Below are 17,012 nucleotides of genomic sequence, written 5' to 3'. Positions count from 1 at the left end.
TTTAAAGTGGTTTATGGAGAAAACATTTTTTATATATTGGCAGCCAATAGATCATGAGTTCTGGATACGCAGTAAAATTCTACTAACTCTAGAAAAAAATTATAAAATCCTATCAGTAAAAATGAATATAGTGGTGTCAGGTAAATGTTTGTATATGTCAAGATGGTCACAGAAGTAATCAATTAACATACAAAATGTTAAATTGGTAAGCTCTACCTCTGATCAGCTCTGTTGCTTGTGATGTGTCATTTCTACGAAGAAGATCCTCTCAAAGCTGTGAAATTCACACTTTCACTGAGATTTCTGTGTGCAGCTGTGCACTGCCTCTAGGGGGTAGCATCAACAATATTTTTGTCTTTGACATTCAGCTTTCCAACCATAAGCCAGGTGCAGTCGATAGAGATAATTTTTGAAACATTTTTGATCACAGGGGAAGGGATGGGGACAAGGAAGGGACTCTTGTACCAGTAATTACTGGCAGATGGCTTCTACTCTGTGTCTCACAGCATTCTAGGCACTGGAAGTAAAGTGAGGAAGGGAATAAAAAAAAATTCATGCAACTTTGCCCTTGATGAGCTCAGTCTAGAGGCAGATGTAAGCTTCTGCACATTTTCCAACCTAGATTTCAGTCAAGCCAAAGCCTTTCAAAGGAGAAGACAGTGCCAGGCAACGGGATCTAAGAAGCCTTCATGGGATTTCACCAGGACTCTCTGGTTGAAAGTGAAAGAAACCCAATTAAGAAAAAAAATGTGTTGGATCATGTACTGGGGAAGTTCATGATCAAGTCCATATCAGAAACAGCTACTTCGGAGCACTCAAATATGGTCACCAGGAAACTCTCCCTCACTCCCCCTGCACTCCAGGTTTTTCTCCATCTGGCTTCATTCTCAGGCAGTTCCATAATGGTAGGTAGCTTCTAGGACAGCCTCCAAAGGTCTGCCTCATGGTGTTCACAGTCCTGTCTAGCCCTCCTTGTGTAACTTCCCTCTAACTGATAGAATGCCTCAACACTGAAGGGACTTCACTTCTGTGATTAGAGATTGTCACTCACTGGCTCTGATGAAGCAACCTGCCATATGGAGAGGGCCCCACGGGCAGGAACTGAGGGCAGCCTCTGGCCAACAGTCAGCAAGGAACTGTGGCCCTCAGGGCAAAGGCCCACAAAAACAGAATCCTACCAACCGCCATGTGAGCATAGCAGCAGATCCTTCCCCAGTCCAGCTTTCAGATGAGACCCAAACCTTAGCTAACACCTTGACTGCAGCCTTATGAGAGCTTCTGGAGCAGAGGATCCAGCTAGGCTGTCCCTGGATTCCTGACCCACAGGAACTGTGAGATAACACATGTGTGCTGCTTTAAGCTGTTAGTCTGTGGTCATTTATTTCACAGTAGTAATGACTTACCTCTAGACTCACATACTAACAGATTGGCATCTGCAACAGAAAAGGAAGACTTCCTCCCCAGCACTTTCAACAAACATCCCAGGGCTGGCCCTCATTGGCCCAGCTTAGGCCATGTGCCCAATGCTGATCCAATCCCAGAGGCCTGACAGATGGGACGTTCTGATTGGTTGTGTGCAAGTCATGAACTGGCCCATGGGAGGGGGAGGAGAAAATTTACCAACACCCAAGCCACAGGGATTTACAGCAAGGGAAAAATGGTCCCCCAAGAGAAAATGAGGGTGTGACACCAGGATGAGGGAGCAGACAAGCAATATCATATGACAGAATCTGAATATGAAATAATATGGGAGAAGAGATGAGCAACACCACGGAGACAACCACCAGGGCACATAGTAGGTGTTCATTGAACTCACCGACTGGCAAAGCAGATTAAAGCAGTTGCTGACATTTCCTAAACACTGATGTGATGTCAAGCACTACATTAACTTCTTCTTACACAGTATCTCCCTTAATCCTCACAACATCTCAAGGGGTAGGAGTTCCTCTTCTCCCCATTCACAGATGAAAATGCTACAGCACAGAGACATTAATTAACTCACCCAGGGTCACAGAGCTAGCCAGTGGTGGAGCTGGGATTCAAACCCAGGCAGCCTGCTGCCTAAATTCATGCCCTTAATTTCAGTGATGTACTTCAGTTAGCAAGCATAAGCAGCTAGCAGAGGGGCAAACGGTATATAACGAAGCAGTGAGTGATATAAAGCTGACAGGAAGTGCTGTGGTAGTTCATTCCCTCACCCAAACACTTATTTAAATCTTTCATGAAGAAAGAAAGGGAATAAGAGGAGTAAGGAAAACTTGAAGGACAAGAAATATTGAGAAAGAAATTCTAGCACCTTTCTCTCTCATACTGTCCTCTCTGCTACAGTGTGAGTGAAGCAGAATTTAGTCACCCTTGTGAAATGACCCGAGATGACAGGCAAATTGATCAAATAGGAAGATGAGGCTGCTTCGGAGCCTGTGTAAATGATGCCAGTGCAAACAGCAAGGCCGACACCTCCTCCCCCAATACTTTTCCCCCTGAAATATGCAGACCCTCTCAGCAGCTCAGCCCATAAATTTAAGAGAGAAACACTTAACTGGGCTGGGCATGGGGGGTGGTGGGTGGAGAGAGAAAAAAATATCAAAGAAATAAATTTCCATCATAAATTCATAGTGCTTTTTAGAGAGTTTTCCATTAGAAACAAATGTGTTTGTGTTAAGTGCTACAGAGGCATATACCAGAGAACTTAGAGGGTGCTCCTATTCTAAGATCAAAGCTCCTAGAATCTGGAGAAATGCCATGAGTAGATAGGCTGGCATTCCAAGTCCTCTGAGAATTGTCCACAGCCAGAACCACCAGTCACAGAAACTTGGGAAGCACTGACCGGGTCCTGCCCTCAAGAAACTACTCTTGGGCAAGAGGTCTGAATTCTAAGAACAAGTCTCCTTCTCCCACCATCTCCTGACTGCCCCCAGGCTCCACATTTCTCTGTTAACTCAATCTCCTCAGATGTCAGTTCTTTCTTCTGCCATCACACAATCATATCCTCACTTTCCTTAGATGTCTAGAGATCCTCAGTGGGTGCTGATCCCTACCCAGTATTCCTGGTGGGTGGGATGGACATTTGCAAATCTTTTTGAACCCCCTTTCATGCCTAAGGAATCCTCCATCTCATGAGGCAGAGGAAATTCACTAGCTACATCTTGCTATATGTGTGCCATGGAATACCAGCCAGCAATTCAAAAAAAATAAGGTAGTTCTATATGTACCTGGAAAACAGAGATAAATACTGAAGAGACAAGGGGTATATGTATAAAAACAAACTTAAAACAATGGTATACTATAGACTTCCTACAGGAAAAAATACACGGCAAACCAACAATTGATTACCTCTTGAGAGAATATGAAACTGGTCAAAAAGGACTTCAGGCTTATCTATAATATTTCCAAAACCGTTTTTATATATTTGAAAGGGATACATGTATGCATTCAGCAAATTGTTTTTATTTTCCTCCTGGCACCCAGAAAAACTACATGTCCCCAGCCCCCACCTTAGAAGGCAGAATGCAATCACACACACACAAACTCTACTAAGACAAGTGTGGAAATAACACTGGTGGTTCAAGTCCTTTCTCCAAATGCAATTCTACATCCTGCCAAGGGATTTACCACAAACTAACAACTTTGTGCCCGATATCCATTCTTTCCTTCTTCCATGGTAACAGAGAAATTCTGATTTTTAGCAACCTAAAATAAAGACTGAATTTCTCAGATTCTCTTGCAGCAAGATGTGGCCATGTGACTCAGTCTTCACCAGTGCGATACATAAGGCAGCACCATGGTGCTGCTTCTAGGACTGTTCCTTAAAGGACAGCTGATGCATAGCCTCTGCCCTTTTTTAAATCTATACCTTCATCCTGGTGCCTGGGATGGAGATGAGATGGCTGCACCTGTAGCTGCCATTTTGAGCCATGAGGACAAAAATCATAACCTTGAAACGGTAGAAAGGAGGGCGAGTCCATGAGTACTTCATGGAACAGATTCAACATAACAGTCCTGGGCTACTTAACTTCAGAATCTTATTGGAAACCTCTGATTTTTAAGCCACCACTATTTTAAGTCTCTTCACTCACTGACGAACCCAATCTGAACAGATATACACAGCGCATCAAATCTAGGCTTCCTTGTTTCCCCAGAGATGCCCCAAGCGTCATTCTTAATGTGCCACTTAAGCTCCCTGTATCACAGCCCCCCAGAACCCACAAACCAACCATGGCAGCAAACTCAGAGAGTTTCCACCTGCTCCAACAGGGACCCAGAAACCCTAAGAGCTGGGCTCGCAACTTAAATATCAGCATTACCGTAGCTAAGATATCCAAAGCATTCTTGGTTTCCTTCCCCTCTCATTCCCCTCCTTTTCCATCAGCCTTGCAAGCATCACCCCTTCATTCCCTTGTTGAGGTCAGTAAGGTTAACCACTGGCATGGGTCCCCACACCTTCCTGTACACTTGTAAAATTATGCAAAAATGCATATGATGCTGTGTGTGTGCCTGTTTCAGGGGCAGCAAACAGCAGTGATGAAGAGCCAAACTCCATCACTAACGCTGTGTGCTGCCTCTGAAACAGCACACACAACTGTTTCATGGCAATCCTCTTATTTATACAATATAGAATTCCCAGAAGTGGGATTGCTGGGTCAAAGATCAGACACTACTCTAATCCATATTGGCAGATTATCTTCCAAGTATTCGTCCTCAACCAAAGCAACACAAAATATGTGTGAAGTCACTGGGCTAGGGTTTCAGAGGTCACACACACAATAAAGAAGCCCGAGGAGCTTTGGAAGCAGCTCAAAGGGCAGCCTCCAGGGGCGGGAGGGAGGCAGTATCGGTTCCTTTCCTGGCATAGGGACCCCAGAGGCATCAATCACATGTGAGTGCTCTGCAGGCCTGCAGGTTCTCCCCACCCTACTTGGTGGGCTGCAGTAGTAGTTTTTCTTCCTTCTGATGCGAGCATCCATATTTTCCTTTGGGAAATAACCTCTGCTCCTCTCTGGCAACATGGTTCTAACTCCAGTTCCAGAAATGAGCTTCTGACTTAAGTGTGGCCGATCGGATTCCATCCCCACAGTCCCAGTCCCTGGATGAGGGGTCAGCACATGACCCAAGTCACTCCAGTAAAAGTCAGTCCTGGGGTTCTTGCTAGGATGACTAGGAAAGAAACATTCTATTTCTGCTGGTTGGAGGACAGGCTGGAGCCAACAGTGGCCAACGTTACAATCAGAATGGGGGAGCCTGTCTGAGAATTAAGTCAACACAGAGAGAAAAAGAACTAAGAGACCAAGTGGCAGACAGAGCAGAAGCCCCCATTAGGAGAGTGTTAAGCCCCTGGACCCAGCCATACCTGAAGCCATTTCCCTCTTAAATTTCTCAGCTCCAAGGATCCCTAAATTCCCATTTTTGTCCCTTACAACTAAGAGAATCAGACTAAAATAGTGACATTCCCTTGCACTGGCACCTCATCTCCATTGCAGCATCACATTGGAAACTTAAAATATCATAAGCCTGGATGTCACAGATTAAACATAAAGAAGGCTATATCCATCTTTTAACCCAATATGAAGAAACACAAGGTTATGAAAGAGATGCATGGATTGGAATCACTCTGAGTATAAAATCACTGATCAGTTCCCTCCACAGCCTCCCTACAAGGGGTCGTCTGTGCTGTTAGCCATTGAGCTTTGCCTACAGAGTAAAAAATATCTCACACACACGTGCTACTATTTTTTAAATGTTACATATATCTACTGTAATCACCAAAACCTACTCATTCAAAAGCATTACTAAATTGATGGCAACTTTCGATCGATATGTTTTTCTTTTTCCTCTGAGAGTTACCAAACCCACAATTCTTCTCATTCCGAGGAGCTGGATAATTTTTTTTGACATTAAAAATGATGGCTTGTTTTTGAACACTGTCAGTATCCTATAAACATACATTCGCAGAGCATTCCCTACTTGAACATTTAAGGCAATTTTTTTCTTTAAAAGGACCACAGAGTAGATAGGTTATTTAGGCTTTGCCGGCCATATGATACCTGTCACAACTACTTAATTCTGTCATTGTTGTACAAAAGCAACTGTAGATAATATGTAAACAAATAGGCACGGCTGTGTTCCAATAAAACTTTATTTAAAAAACAAATAGAGGGCCAAATTTGGTCCATGGCCCATGGCTTGCTGATGCCTGGAGTAAAGGGTACAGAAAATAACAAGCAACAAGTCAGGAGCCAAGGCCAGCAAAAGGTCAAACAGAATTTACACATCTCTAAAATGTCCTGGATGTTGATGGAGGAAATAAAATTTGATTGACACACACCTTTTCACATACACCTCTACTAAATATAACGAAAACACCTGTACTAGCAAATGAACGATAAACTGTGCCAGAATCATCGCATCATGAACAGAGGAAGAATTTTTTTCTTTTAATCTTAGCGATTTCCATGGACACACATTGGGGAACAACACACACTGGTGCCTACAGGAAGGTGGAGGGTGGGAGGAGGGAGAGGATCAGGAAAAAATAACTAATGGATACTAAGTTTCATACTTAGGTGATAAAATAATCGGTACAACAAACCCCCATGACACAAGTTTACCTACATAACAAACCTGCACAAGTACCCCTGAACTTAAAATAAAAGTTAATTTAAAAATTAAAATCTTAGTGATTTCAGCAGGAAAAATGAATACCAAACTGAGTCTGACAGATTACAAGTCAAATCCTAACTCTGCTCTTTTCAGCTGTGTTTCTCCTGGGGCAGGCAGCATAACTGAGCCCTGGTCCCATCAAGCACCATCATTAACCTATCAGCATTATGCTAACAATATTCATCATTGCCACTCTTTACTGAGCACTTACTATGTGCCAGTAAGCATTCCACAACTACCACCTCATGACCCCTCTTAACTTTATTCTCCTTAGCGATGTTTTGTTTTGTTTTTTTGTGACGGAGTCTTGCTCTGTCACCCAGGCTGGAATGCAGTGGCGTGATCTCGGCTCACTGCAACCTCTGCCTCCCAGGCTCAAGCAATTCTCCTGCCTCAGCCTCCTGAGTAGCTGGGGCCACAGGCATGCACCACCATGCCCAGCTCATTTTTTGTATTTTCAGTACAGACGGGGTTTCTCTATGTTCAGGCTGGTCTCGAACTCCTGGCCTAATGTGATCCTCCCAGCTCGGCCTCCCAAAGTGCTGGGATTACAGGCATGAGCCACTGTGCCCAGTCATTAATGATGTATAAATATCTCCATCTTACAGATGCAAAAATGCAGGCCGTTCTCCACTGGGGCTCTTGGGAAGATCAAACAAAAGGCAAAGGCCCAACTCACGGTTGAAGTTCTGTTGTTCTGTTTGCTAACTTCATCACTAAGAAACATTGATTTGTTCCCAATTCCAAGTACCGTAATGGGCACGTAGTAGACAATAAATATCTACTAAACGAACTCAATCTATCAGTCAATCTTGTGGCTCAGATTTCAGAATACACCCCACATCTCACTACTTCTCACCTCCTCTGCAGCAACCACTCCGTCCAAGCAGCCACTGTCACTTGCCTGAACTACTGCGTAGCCCCTCAGGGCTTCTGCTCCTGTGAGTCACAGCAGATCCTTCCTCGGCTCTACCCTGCCAACAGCTCCCATCTCACTCAGAGTAAAACTCAAAGTTCTAACCAAAGACTAGTCCCTCTCACTGCCCTGGCGTCCTTTCCTCCTGCTGTTCTCTCACTCGTTCAGCCCACAGAGTGAGGGAACAGCACTCACCGGCCTCCCTTCCGTCCCTCGACCCTGCCAAGCACATTCCCACCTCAGGGCCTTCACACCTGCTGTTCCCTCTGCTTGGAACACTCTTCCCAAGATAGCCACCTGGCCTCCTCCCTTAACCCTTTCGGTCTTTGTTCAGATGCCACCTGACTCTGCTGTATAAAACAGAGAACCCGGCCAGGCGCTGTGGTTCACGTCTGTAATACAGCACTTTGGGAGGCCAAGGTGGGTGGATTACCTGAGGTCAGGAGTTCGAGACCAGCCTGGGCAATACAGTGAAACCTCGTCTCTACCAAAACTACAAAACTTAGCCAGGCATGATGGTGAGCGCCTGTAATCCCAGCTACTTGGGAGGCTGAGGCAGGAGAATCACTTGAACCCGGGAGGCAGAGGGTACACTGAGCCAAGATCACTCCACTGCACTCCAGCCCAGGCAACAAGAGTAAAACTCCGCCTCAAAAAAAAAAAAACCCCACAAACCCTCCTCCCCAGCGCTCCATCGCTGCTCCCCCTACTCCGTTTCTCCACAGCACTGACCACCAGGTAATCAACAGTGCGTTCATTTACTGTGTTCAGTATCCGTCACTCTCCACCTTAATGCTAACCACAAAGACGGGGTTCTTTGCCTGTCTTCTTCCTGCTGATATCCCCAGCACCACGGACAGGGGCTGCCACAGTGCAGTGCACAATAAAAAGGTCTTGGAACAGACAAAGGCAGGAAGGCTGCGAATTGGAGGGAGGTCTCCGGGAACAAGGTCGGCCAGAGCGAGAGTTCAGAGCCCATTTTACAGAAGGGGAAACTGAGTCTCAGGTCAAGAGGCAAGGCCAACACTGCCCAGAATTCCCAATTTCTTGAGAAAAACCAGAAACCTGTATAGTGATATTGACAGCTCCTAATTTTTAAATGCCGGCAACTAATAAGACAAGTCTGCAGGCCAGATAGGGCCCAGAGGCAGCCAGCGGCCCTCCACCAGCCTGGAAAAGTTCTGATTCGCTGCTGCTTAGAGACAACTTTTCTAGCAAAATAACGTTTTCCATCTACACCATGCCTCCCCCTTCCCTCCCCTTGCCCAACCTGCGGACTTGCAGAAAATAGGTTCCCCTCCCACCCGGCCCTCCCACCTCTGCCATCTCTCTGTCCAGGTGCCCCCCAACCCCACTGACCTGGCCTCCTCTGCTCGCCAGGAATGCTAGCAGCCTGCAGCAGCAGATGGCAAGACTACAGAAAGGAAAAATACCAAGCCAAAGCTATAGATATGTCGGCAGAGTACACAACACGGAGAAGACCCAGCAAACAAAGAGCCACAGACTCCGGGGGCCAGGAGATGACGCACTGCCAGGCCCCCTTCCAGAGTTCCAAAAACAAAGCCAGGACCCCTTGGAAGGCCCGGGGAGTCACCCCAGGAGTGCCGGCTGCAGCCACAGCAGTATTTTCATGTGTCCATTTGCTGCAATGTGCTGAGAGCCCCGGCGGGAGCCATTCAGGACACAAAGCAGACATTTGAGGCATGATTTACTGAGTCACCCCTCCTGGGCACAGCATCCCGGACTCGGAGGCGCAGCCACGATGAGTGAGGCCCCCCAACGGGTTAATTCAGACCAGGCTCGGAGCACCGAGCGACTCTATCACCCTCAGTAATAAAATACAGCAAATCAAATTGGACTCTATTGATTTTTTTATGTAACTATTTTGGGGCCGAGCATAAGGAGAGGGTATTGATCAGTTAAGAGTCAGGGTGTCGGCCGGGCGCGGTGGCTCAAGCCTGTAATCCCAGCACTTTGGGAGGCCGAGACGGGCGGATCACGAGGTCAGGAGATCGAGACCATCCTGGCTAACAGGGTGAAACCCCGTCTCTATTAAGAAATACAAAAAACTAGCCGGGCGAGGTGGCGGGCGCCTGTAGTCCCAGCTACTCGGGAGGCTGAGGCCGGAGAATGGCGTGAACCCGGGAGGCGGAGCTTGCAGTGAGCTGAGATCCAGCCACTGCACTCCAGCCTGGGCGACAGAGCGAGACTCCGTCTCAAAAAAAAAAAAAAAAAAGAGTCAGGGTGTCAGGGAAGGGAGACAGGAGCACCCTGGCTGCAGAACCAGGTGATCTGGCCAAGGGAAGGCATTGGAATTCAACTCCAAAGCACCCAGGCTTCTTTCTCTCCTGCCCCGGCAGAGAACGGGCATTGAGAGTCCATTCTGCCCTGAATGGGAAGATGGAAAGCCACGCAGCTGGTGGAGTAGGAAAGTGATGACCAGCTCCTCTGCTTCGTTTCTCTCCCCAGGGCACCTGACATTGAAGTTCGGATTTCTTTGTCCACTGCTTTACTGTTGTCTTGCTCTGCGAGAATCAGAGTGTGGGATTCGTCTCTTTTGTTCCCTGCTGTGTCCCAAGTGCTTAGCACCGATTTATATTTCTGTTCAATGAATGAATGAATGAGCTGGCTGCCACTTCTTGAGCACTTTCTATGTGCCAGACACTCTGCAAAGAACCTTGCAAGGATTCACATCCTTCTGCCCAGAACCCCCTTCTCTCAGTTGGCTCTCTCTGGTCATTAAGGTCTCAAATTAGAAAACTGTCACCTCCTCTAAGAAGTCGTCCTGGATCGCACAGTCACTCTTCATCGTATTGCCTTGCATTGACCATGAAAAACACAAATTAATGTCTGGGATTTTCCTGTGGGTGTATTTATGAGCTTCTTATCTGTCTCCTCATCATCACCCAACCTGCCCTAGAACACAAAACCTGGAGATCACAGGTACCCAGGCCTGAGGGCAGGGAAACTGAGGCAAAACTCCAGGACAAGAAGGCACCATCGGCACAGAAGTCATGAGCTCCAGGGAGGAGACCCTACCCTGCCATTCATGGACTGACTTATGTTGAATCAGTCCCTAGGTTCCTCTGAGCCTCAGTGTCCCCATCTGAGGACACTTCCTACCCCCTAACTCAACAGTTGCCCAAGAATCCTATGAAATCCTGAAGTGAGGAACCACTTGGCAGACAGCTGATGGTTCATGATTCTTCTCTTTGCAGCTGTGATGGTTGCAGCATGTGTCCCCAGTCAGCCCTTCCTTTTTGCCTCCTTTCCTGTCCTGGGACTCGTGCCCTGTGCTAACAGCCTCACGCATCAGCACACCATTGTTGTTTACAAACCTCTTTCTTGCTGGAGCGCCCAGCCTTGTAATGTGAACAGCCAGGGATAATTTCAGCACCCATTTTACAGATGGGAAAACTGAGTCTCACAGAGGCCAAGGGGTTAAACCAGTATTCCAAGATCTCCCAATTTCTTAAGCAAAGCCAGAAACTGGATTGGGACACTGACACCTCCCAATTTGTAAATGCTGGTGACTAACAAGAGAAGTCTGCAGCCATCCACCCTCCAGGGGCCTTCCACGTCTGCTCTTTCCACAAACGCCAAGCCCTCCTGCCGAAGCAGGCCAGGGCTCCCGAATGAGGAGGTGGACTTTAGAAGGGACAGGATTCAGCCAGGCATGGTGGCTCACACCTGTAATCCCAGCACTTTGAGAGACCAAGGCAAGAGAATGGCTTGACCCAGGAGTCTAAGGCTGCAGTGTGCTATGACTGCGCCAATGCACTCCAGCCTAAAAACAGAGCAAGACCTCATCTCTAAAATAAGTGGGGGTCAGGGGAGGGGCACAATTCTCCAAACTGTGTTTCTCGCAAAAGACCCAACTCTCCCCTTGACTCGAGACACATCCCTTAATCCCTTGGGTGCAAATCAGCCTCAAAATCCAATAAATTGCACCAAAACTTCAGTGCCCATGAACTGAATGTAGTAGCTAAGAGAACCAACTCTGGGACAGACACACGAGGGTTCACACTCGCACCCCATCACTTATTGGCTGTGTGACTTTGCAAACCTCACATTGCCTCTCTGGGCCTCAGTCTGCGTATCTGTAAAATGGAACAAATAGAAGTCCCTACCCCATTAGGGTTGTTGAAGAATCCGTGAAGTAAAATCTACGAAGGGCTAAGAACACACAGTGTGCCCTAGAGCAGGGTTAGTTATTGTGTTACTACTAATTCTGAGGCACATGATTCTTCTCTTTGCAGCTGTGATGGTTGCAGCACGTGTCCCCAATCAGCCCTTCCTTTCTTGCCTCCTTTCCTGTCCTGGGACTCATGCCCTGTGCTAACAGCCTCACATATCAGCACACCATTGCTGTTTACAAACCTCTTTCTTGCTGAAGTCCCCAGCCTCGTAATGAGAACAGACAGGGAGAATTTCAGCACCCATTTTACAGACGGGAAAACTGAGTCTCACAGCCAAGGGAATAAAGCAGTATTCCAATGCATGAGACCAAAATTCGGCCTGCCAAAGTCTTGCCCTTCAACATAGCCATCTAATCGCTCAGGGGCACAGAATTCTAAAGGACTCCTAGTTGCCTACAGAGTTGACTCTGATGTGTTTGATTTCTATGGCTCTAAGCCTTGGTTCACATTAACACATTTATTTGTTGCAAAGAAAGAGGGAGGAGAAAGGAAGTGAAAGCCGGCAAAGGCTAGCACATCGAAGGAGCTTAATAACCATCCACCACTTTGGAGTATAAGCCCGGCTTGTTCAGAGGCTGGGCCACACCATTCCGCACAAGGCTAGAGAGTGAAACTTGGTTGCGTGAGGTGCTGGGTAAGACACAGACCAGTGCCTGGGCTGGAATCCTAATCCTATGTGACCCCAGCCAAGTTACTTAGCATCTCTGGACCTCCAGATCCTCCCTTGTAAACTAGGAACAATGAGTGTCTACTTGCCAGAGAGGTGAGCATCCCATCGAGTTCATGCAGGGAAAGGCCTGGCTGGTGCCTGTAGCACAGGAAGAAGCACCTGCCCTGCTTTCATCACTACCCCTTCCCCACCCCCATCACCATCACATCCCTTCCCCAACACCATCCTTCCCCTTCCCCTTACCACTCCTTCCCCTTCCCCATGACCACCCCTTCCCCTTCCCCATCACCACCCCTTCCCCTTCCACATCACCACCCCTTCCCCATCACCATCACCACTAAGACTTGCTCTCTAACTTTTGAATTTGACACTGGCTGTCTTGGCCAGGCCAAGCAGCTGTTATTCTCATAACCTTGGGATCCTTGAATGGAGTCACAGTTCCCTAAAGGACGGTATAGTAGAACTCCTCTATCAGAAGAGTTCCCAGGTACAGGGTTAGAAAGTCATAGGTGAGGAGTTAAGGAGTGGGAAGCCCATGCCTCCAATTTACTGTGTGACCCTGAAGGGGCAGTCCCCATGCCCAAGTCTCCTTCCCATCTGCCAGGGGGCTGCTGAAGGAGAGGCTCTGAGGCGCCTTCTTGCTCTAGAAGTCAACGCGCCTACTCTGCTGAAGAGTTGGCGGCGCCCCCGTCACCCACGGTACCAGGGTGCCTCCATCTCGCCACAGTGATGGGCGGCAATGCATTGCTGAATCCCATGGCTTCAGGCGAAATGGACCCCCTCCATCCCCATTCAAACTGAGACCCAGGAGAGAAGAAAGGAGCCACCCAGCCGCATAGAGCTGGGAGACGCATCTGGGAACAAGGCCCCTGAAAGGGCTTTGCTGGCCTGGAGACCACCCCCACCCCAGACTCCCAGCCAACAAATGAGGAGTTTCTTTTGCTCCCTTGGATCAAGGCAACCACCGTGCTCATTGTTGGCTCTGAGTGCAGTAGCTCATGCAGAAGCCCCACGCCTCCCCAGCTCCCTGCGTCCGGTGGGAGGAGGGGGGATGAAATGATTTACTCTGGGAACCTCCACTGTGCAGCCATTAAATCACTGGGGAAGGCGACGACATTTGCATACCACTCCCCACCACTTCCCAACGCCACCTCTCTGAAGGGCAGCACCACACACAGGCACCCCCACCCCATCATTATTGTAATGAGAAAGAAATATACCACATGCCACACCAAGGTGCCAGGCAGGAGGAAGACAGCCTCTGCCCTGAAAGCCAAAGCTCCCCACTGCTACTCACACGGCCCCTCTGTCGTGGGGCAGGTGGGGGGTGCTCCACCCACCCTGATTTCATAGACCCTAGACCCCCGTGCATAATGAGTCAAGGAAGCAAGGTTCGTTCATTTTCCCCAGCGGGGACTGTAACTGCGCCGCTAATTTGCAAAGCCATGGCATGTACAAAAGTGGTTCGAATAATAGGGGCCCCCTAGTCGCTAAGCTGGGGGATTTGTGCTGACTCTTACCAAGTACCGTTCCATATGTTTAAGCACTTGCAAGGCTGAAAGAAGTACACCCACCATACTCTTTACCATGGCAGCTACCCACGCAGGAAGGGGGGTGGGGGACAAAGAAGCCAGTCCCCGCGTGTGTGTGATGGGAGACAGCGTGCACATCTTTGCCTCTGAACTCTTCTAGCCCCTCTTCCAGAGCCTCAGCCACAGGGGGTAGGTAAACCATGGCAGAAATCATCCAGAAAATCCAACCCGCTCTAAAGGAAGCTCTGGTTAATTCCTCTGAACCTCTCAAAACCAAGTGTAGGCAGCAAAGTATCTTTCAGGAATTTTTTTCTTTTTTTTTTTTTTGCCATCCCTCCTAACTAGTGCTAAATATAGAGTAATCAAACTGTCCTCTCTTTATGTCCCTGGTGGGGACCAGTGAAAGACTTGCATGTGCTTCCAGGGACGGGGCGATGGCACTGGGGGTTCTGCCCAGGCGGCATTTGTTGGAACTGAAGGAGCTGCCCTGCTGAGACTCTCCCAAAGAGCAGCAGGGGAGCAGGCAGAGCAGGGGAGCAGGCAGAGGAGGGGAGCCGGCGAAGAGCCGGCCAGCAGCAGGTTTCAAAGGGAGCTCACCTTCCCTCCCAAGATGGGGCCTTCCAGAGCCAGGCACGGGCTCTTCTGTCTCTGGGGGAGAGGGCGGGGGGTGGGTGGTAGGGGGACCTTCCTGTTCTCTTACAAAGCATTAGGCAGGCAGCTTCTCTGAGAGACTTCCGATATTCACTTATAAGCACATCCAGGAAAATGCTGACCCCCGTGGAAAAACAAAATAGAGACAAAACTGCAATTTTCAAGTCCGAGGGACTGTGCACTTTTGCAAACAGGTCCCAGGGCTTCAGCTAAGAGAAAACAGCCTCGGCCCCAGCAGCAGCCCCTCTCGTGTACCACAGAGGAATGCCGAAAGCAAAACAGCTATCATAGCTGCTCCTTAGCCAAGCAGGCAAGATTCATCCACGTTAAGCCCGATGCCACTCTCTAGGCTGAACCAAAGCCGAACACTGACAGAGATCTCCAATAGAAGGTTTTCTCCAAGTCGAAGGTGTTGGTAAATATTTTGGGTCACTTAAGGGCATCTCAAAGGAAGCCGACACTGACTTTCTCCATGCAAATAAAACACATCGAACATCGAGTTGACATGCAAGGTTTGCTCCTAACTGCAACCTTACCAAGACGGTGAAAGCCGAAAAGTTAAAGTTGTATTTTTCTACTGCATTCTGCCTGTCTGTGCGATTTGTTTGTTACGGAAATGAGGAGAGATTTTTCTAAAGCAAAAGCTACCTGTTCCCAAGTCATGGGTCTTGCTTTTAAAAGGTTTAGGGAACTGAGATTTCAAAAGCACATGAAGGCTGCTCGTGACTGTTCCCGGGGTTCATCTGAGCCTTTAGGATTTTCTCCACTGCTTGCATGGGGTGGGGGGAGGGGAGGAATTGTCATTTTAGGATACGCTTTCTATAGAACCAACATGTAGCCACACCAAGGCGGATAGAAAGCTTTCCAAACTCCAGCGGAGACAGACAATACCTGACTATTTTGCTTTCCCCACTCACTAGGATTGGGCGACGACTGAGCTGGTTCAGCAGGGAGTCCAGCTCCCCGGTGCCCAGGCAATGGCTCTGGACAACACCGCGTTCCAGGCTGCCCGGCGCGTCCTGGGCTGCTTGGCCGCCGCTACCCTCTCCCGCCCGCCTTGGGGTCAGGGCGCTGGCGTAGCCCGCGTTTGCAGGAGGCGAGCAGCGGGCTGCTCTTTGGTCAAGGGGAGGCCATTTGGCGAGGGTGGGTAGCTTGGGGAGGGCGGTGTGAAAGCAGGGGAGGGCCGCGGAGCGTGGGGAGGGGCTGCGGACAAGCCAGACAGCGCCGGCCGAGACATCTCCGGGGCCCGCAGGTGTCCCGGGAACGCACCACTGTGCGACCGCAGACACCAAGGCACTGGAGAAGGGCTGCGTCGACGCCCCAGCCCAGCAAAACCCCCGGAGGAAATGGGACCTGGGGGCACGTTGGCCCAAGGCAGGGCGGGGAGGGGCTCGATTCCTGGAGGCGCGCCCCCACCCGCCTCGAGAGGCTTAGTGCCCCCGTCTGTGGCCCTCGTGCGTCCCGAAAGCATCCGCAAGGAAGCTAGGGGTTTGGGGGAGAAGGCAAGCGGGCTCTCCCCAGGCGCTGGGCAAAGGGGAATGGGCCGGGGGCTCCTGGGTTCCCAGGGTCTCCCCAGGTCTGTTCAAGTCTGGGAGATGCGCGCTGCCAGGGACTTGAGAAGGAAGCAGCCGCCCGCTCAGCCAACTTTGTGCGCGGCGGCCAGGGTCGGGGATGGGGTCCGGGGACGCGTTACCTGGGCACCGGAGCGCAGTCAGCGCCAGCAGGAGCCCGAGCGGCGGCGCCCGGCCCGGGGGCGGCATGGTCCTCGGCGCGCGGTGGGCGCGGCGCGGGGCTGCTCCTCTCGCGCGCCCGGCCCGGCCCGCGGCTCCCGGAGCAGCCCCCGGCGGCTACGCCCGGGCGCCGGGCATGGCTCGCTCCCAGCGCGCCGCTCCTCCCCAGACGCAGGCGCCGGCGCTGGCGGCGCTTCCTCAGCTGCGCCTCTGCGCGCTCTCCTGGGCTCGGCCGTGCGTTGGCTGGGGAGCTGGGGCCGCGGAGGCTCAGCGCCCCGCGCCCTGGCCGGCTGCCCCGCACTTGGCCCGAGTTACGCGGCCCCCGCCGCCGCCGCCGCGGCTCCTGCGCCCCAGCGCCCGTCCCATCCCGGTCGTGCCGCCGCCGCCGCCGCCGCCGCCTCTGCCAGCGCCAGCTGCCGGCCGCCCCTCAAGCCAGCGAGAGAGTGAGCGAGCGAGCGCCAGGAGGAGGAGGAGGAGGAGGAGGGGGAGGAGGAGGGGAGCGGAGGGCGGGGCCGCGGCCGGGGGAGGGGCCGCCCGGGAGCCGGGCACAGGCAGCAGCCCGGCCAGTAGGCGGCGGGACGCGCCACTACTAGGCGGCCCGGGGGAGGGCGCCCGGTCGAACCCGCCGGGGGTCGCGAGCGCTGGCGGGGACAGGGG

The 17,012-nt window shown here is 50.4% G+C and overlaps 1 protein-coding gene across 1 annotated transcript in view; it reads right to left on the bottom strand.

The window, feature by feature from the left end:
* The window catches only part of LOC100997021 (transmembrane protein 132B), a 470,985-nt gene extending 454,185 nt beyond the window's left edge, over positions 1 to 16,800 (bottom strand). The window contains exon 1 of the mRNA XM_031650922.1: positions 16,319 to 16,800. Coding sequence (XP_031506782.1) covers positions 16,319 to 16,385 — 67 coding nt within the window. The 5' untranslated portion in view covers positions 16,386 to 16,800. The remainder of the gene's footprint in view (positions 1 to 16,318) is intronic.
* Between the last annotated feature and the right edge of the window lie 212 nt (positions 16,801 to 17,012).

The sequence above is a fragment of the Papio anubis genome, chromosome 9, assembly GCF_008728515.1.
Source record: "Papio anubis isolate 15944 chromosome 9, Panubis1.0, whole genome shotgun sequence".
Classification (NCBI taxonomy): Eukaryota; Metazoa; Chordata; class Mammalia; order Primates; family Cercopithecidae; genus Papio; species Papio anubis.
This window is presented reverse-complemented; position numbering and strand designations above follow the sequence as displayed.